We start from the raw sequence: 4,933 nt of genomic DNA, 5'->3' as shown, positions 1-4,933 counted from the left end.
GTACCAAAAGTTTCTTCTTAAATCTAATAGCTGTGAGGCTATAAGTGATTTACTTTTGTGTGTTTTTGTCAGACAGAAATTTATTTATACCCCCGTAGGGTGTAAGAGGTTAATTGTAAAAGATTCCTCATTCCTCTGCTGTGTGGAAATTTACCAACCGTTTTATGGAAAATGTATATATAAATTTGTATGTGTGTGTTATTACTCTAAAAATCAGTTGGTTAAATCTAACAGACTTTTTGGGGAAGCATTATAGAGATGAAATGAGGAAAAAAGTCCTAAGACAATAAAAAAAAAGAAAAGAAAAACTGACATAGTATGAGAATTAATGCGGAACATGTCCAGAATACCCACAGTTTGCATAACTATTTTAGTCCTGGAGTAATAGGGCCAGGTCAAATTGTTATTTTTATTCTTTATGAGAATAAAGTCAGGAGAATTAAGCCAAAGTGATTCAAAAATATACTAATAATATCACAAAAATAAAAATATTACCAATATAAAGTATATTCTGAGATTAGAGTCCCTCTGATGCTGTTTAAGTGTCTGAATCTATCAGCAGATTTGCCAAATTCAACATGGTGGACGCTCTGAATCATCTGCAGCATAGGCAGAGCCCATCCATGAGACGTCTACGTATATGATATCTATGATTGAAGCACCTCAGAGTAACAGCAGCAGCCTCATCATTATGTATTTTTTTTTTATCTGATAAAGTGTGAAAAGGCCTGAGGACAGTCAGAGATGAAGATCTCACCTCTGAGCTTCATCTTCCTCACTCTGAGTGGTTTTAGAGGGAGGGGCTCCCTCCTCTCTGTCCTCACACTGATCCATGCTGCTGAATTCAAACCTTCTACCTGCAGAGGAAACACAGATCATTGATCTGAACATCAGCTCTGATAAATCATCAATGCTGAAAAAAGATCAGCTGCTGAACTGATTGCCTCTTCTTCTCTTCTTAAAAGCTTGTACACATTCAAACTGATTAGAGATTCCCTACCGTTTCACGCTGCTCACAGTTTTATGCACTCCATGATTTTTTCCCATCTAAGTTACTGCATTAGTTCTTTGTCACAGGCCACAAGCACTACTATCAAGCCTCTTTAGATGATATATAATAGAGCTATAAAAATCTTAGATAAAAAACCAATCAGGTCCCATCACTGTGTTAGTCTGAACAATTTAAAAATGCTAAATGTTGAGAACTTTGTGAAATTTGCTCGGTTAAAACTGGTTTACAAATGCTTGCATGATAAGGCCCCTAAGGTTTAGAGTGACTGTGTAGTTCCCCTCAGAGCTGTGGGCTCAGTCACAAGAGGAGCCCACAGTGGAAACTGTCAAGTACCCAGATGCAAAACCTCCTTCGGTCAATCAGCTTTCATTGTACAAGGCACCAAAACATGGAATATATTACCTGCAGAGCTGAAGGGAGAGTCAAACTGGGTCCTTTTTAAACATAAACTTAAAGGCTTTTTATTGAGAGGTCAGACATGTGAACATTAATAATCTAACTGACCTGATCTTATTTCTGTGATGTTTTAGTGTGTAATTTGTAATCTGTTGTTTCTTGTGTTCAGTCATTGTGTTTTGTGTAAAAGCCTAACTGAGGACAGGCATTGAGAATTAGCTTTAGCTAAAATGTTGTAGTGTGTGACATGATTCATGAAACATACTTGTCCCTATCAAATAAATGAATAAAAAAAAAAATCAATGTTAAATTCACTGAGACAGCAGTGAGGCGAGGAGGCTGCCTTCAACTGCTGTAATTATGCTCTAACGTTCTGCTCTCTCTGCTTTTTCTCATAGTAGCTTCATCTGGTCTGTTCCTGTTTGGCTGTGACTCCATCCTGGAGAGAAATATCAGCTGTGCTGCTGCCATCAACACCTTTGTTTCTAGATGTTGGAGCTTGGCCTGTTTTCCAGTGTAGTCCTTTTTCTCTGACTGTGACTAACTGGATGTGCTCTCTTCATCCTCTGACATGGGAGCTGGCTCGGAGCTCGTCTGCCTGGCTGTGTGTTTCCTGGACGGGAAACTAAACTCATCTTGTGAAGTTATGGTAAACCTTTTTTTAAATAATGGATGCAATTCCAATAATATTAATTGTATTCAATTTCAGGAAAAAATATTCCTTTTAATAGTATAATGGGATAGCATCAGAAGTAGCCCAAAGCTACTGGGCAAATACAGCTAGCCCAGTAGCCAAAGCTGGCCAATGGCCAAAGATTTTTGAGCCCCAGAGTGGAGGTATGTCACCAATCCAACGACGAACAATATAGCTTTACTTGTCATTAAAGATTAAATATTTATCTTGCACATCTAAAAACTATATTAACATATTTCAAAAATTTTCAAGGTCATTGGTTGGCTGGAGTGGCGCCCCAGCGCCCTCTATTGGCCAGCTGCCACTGTTCAGATTATAGAAAGCTTAATTAATTCTGTGGGGGGGGGATTTACTGGATGATACCAACCTGCCCACTGTGAGGCGGTCAACTCAAGTACAGACCAATCAGCTGATGGAGGAGGCTGATACTTCAACAGGAAATGCCCCCACGTCACTCATGGTTTAAAACCCAGAGCGCAAACTAAATCTTTCTCTTTCCATGGGTTCACCACCTGCAAGGAGAGGCCTGTTTCAGGTGAAATGCCAGAAGAAAGCTAACTGGAAGTAGCTTTCGTTTTTCTGACATCAAAAGTCACGGATCGCAGTGTCCCACCGTGCATAGCTAACTGGGAGGACAGAAACCTCCGGAGCAGACTGCTGAGTGGAGTCCCTGTTTTGTTACTTTCTTTTTATTTTCTGCAAATATTTAATTTAGAAAATCTATTATTTCAGTTCAGTCTAGGAGTGTGATTTTGATCAGGAAGAATCTTATTTTAGTGATCTATAAATGGGAACAAAAAGGAACAACGGAGAGTGAAAACGGCCTGCCATAGCCCACTCCATTTAAACCTTTGCATTAACTGGAGCAACAATCTTCTTCATCTTCCTCTCCTTTGCAGCTGTAGTGCTGTTTCTCTGTCTTTTAAACACATTCCTCTTTCTTTTTTTTTTTTTGCATTTCTGCATTAAATCTTTAGTTCCAGTGGGGTGAAATAGGCACTTCCTGTTGCCTGTTGTCATGGTGACTCATCAAATAGGGGCTCTACTGATAATGGCTTTCCATACTTTTTACACACATGTTAAACTCTGAGTGAACCTAGAGATGATTGAACTAATTGATAGGAGCTAATTGTGAAACAGAAAACTCAGAGTTCCCGCCAGATTAATTTAGAGTCGAGGATTTCTTCGGACATCTTCTTCGGATGCCCCCTGGACGCCTCCCTCGGGATGTGTTCCAGGCACGTCCCACTGGGAGGAGGCCCAGGTGACGACCCAGGACACGCTGGAGAGACTACGTCTCTCGGCTGGCCTGGGAGCGCCTAGGGCTTCCCCCAGCAGAGCTGGAGGAGGTGTCTGCGGAGAGGGAAGTCTGGGAGTCTCTGCTTAGTCTGCTGCCCCCGCGACCCGGTTCCGGATAAAGCAGGAGACGACGAGTACGAGTACGAGGATTTGAATCTGAGTTTGTTAAACCGGCTTCATGAAACAGGCCCCTGTCCATTTAACTGACTCAGTTCAACAGGGGAAAATATTTATGATGACAGAAACTGAGAGATTATGCAACAGAAGATAATCGACTGAAAGCATCAGACTCCTTAGTAATGGTTAGTTTTAAGAGGAAGTAATAATAAAGACCCTGCTAGATTCCAGCTGCCGGGGAAAGTTTGATAAAGAGGGTCAAATAATTGTAAAATTATTTCAAATGTAAAATCTAAATACAGAAACATCTGAGAACAAATAGAAACTAAGAGATGATTTCAAAGGAATGAGGTGATTCCAGTTTTACTGGAAAGACACAATGAGCAGCAGAACCACAGCAAAAGGTTTAGATCTGGGAAATAAAAATAGTTTAGTTTTATTTACATAAGGAGCAAACATGGAATTAGATTCCATTTTTCAAATTATCTGTAGGAGCAAATTAATAATCTAATCAGTCTTTAAACAGCAGAGATATAACACTTTGGAATAAGAACATCAGAGAGCAGAAATAAGCAGGAAAGTTCCTCAATACAAAGTTCTAGAAGGAAACTAAGCAAACTTACAGCCTGTTCATGCGGTCCATAGGGCTGAGGAACAACATCTGCACAACAGGCTAGGTGAGACACAGGTGAGATGCTTCCTGGAAGGAGGTGGAGCTTCAGCTGTGATGGAGGCTGGAAGGTAGGAGGGGTTAGTTGGAGGAATCCTGACTGCATTAGACTCAACGCAGAACCACCTCCTTCCAGAAAGCAAGTCACTCTCAGTATAGAAGTATGGAAATTAGAAGATACATTCAACTAAAACAGATCCCTCCAACATCCCATCTTTAACAACAGCAACATTACTGTATGAAGCTAAGAGGCCCACTCTGGCCTAAGATTGCTAGTAGATTATTTCTGCAGGATAGAAAGAATATTCCTCTATAAAAAAGCCAATGCAGTTGCAGAGATGTATCCATCATGGAAGCTACTGGCTGATCTGTGGAGGTAAGGCCCAGCTATTGTAAGCCAGCCTAATGGAATTACCGTGGAATAACAGCAACCACTGGAGGCGCCATTTATTTACCCTTGAACCCAAATTCTGGCCAACAGTATTCTTTAAACTTAACAATGTCTTTTGTAATGCCTGAAATGCAACCTGAAGTTCCTGTAAAGCCCCTGAAGTGGTGGGGGCGTGAGTGTAAACCACTGTATCATCAGCATATAAATGTATTTTTGCTTGAACATCTGTACCTAAATCATTTATAAAAATTGATAACAGAATGGGCCCCAGAATAGATCCTTGTGGGACCCCTTTGATTATTTCAAGAAATTCAGATTTATAACCTTCTGCATGGACACATTGTGTACAATCTA

The 4,933-nt window shown here is 40.4% G+C and overlaps 1 protein-coding gene across 1 annotated transcript in view; it reads right to left on the bottom strand.

Annotated features, from left to right (window-relative positions):
• Positions 1 to 4,933, bottom strand: part of LOC107102212 (tripartite motif-containing protein 16-like) — a 26,693-nt gene that overhangs the window by 19,356 nt on the left and 2,404 nt on the right. The window contains exon 2 of the mRNA XM_015401422.1: positions 758 to 857. Coding sequence (XP_015256908.1) covers positions 758 to 857 — 100 coding nt within the window. The remainder of the gene's footprint in view (positions 1 to 757; positions 858 to 4,933) is intronic.

Source organism: Cyprinodon variegatus, unplaced genomic scaffold (genome assembly GCF_000732505.1).
Source record: "Cyprinodon variegatus isolate N-32 unplaced genomic scaffold, C_variegatus-1.0 Scaffold1218, whole genome shotgun sequence".
NCBI lineage: Eukaryota > Metazoa > Chordata > Actinopteri > Cyprinodontiformes > Cyprinodontidae > Cyprinodon > Cyprinodon variegatus.
This window is presented reverse-complemented; position numbering and strand designations above follow the sequence as displayed.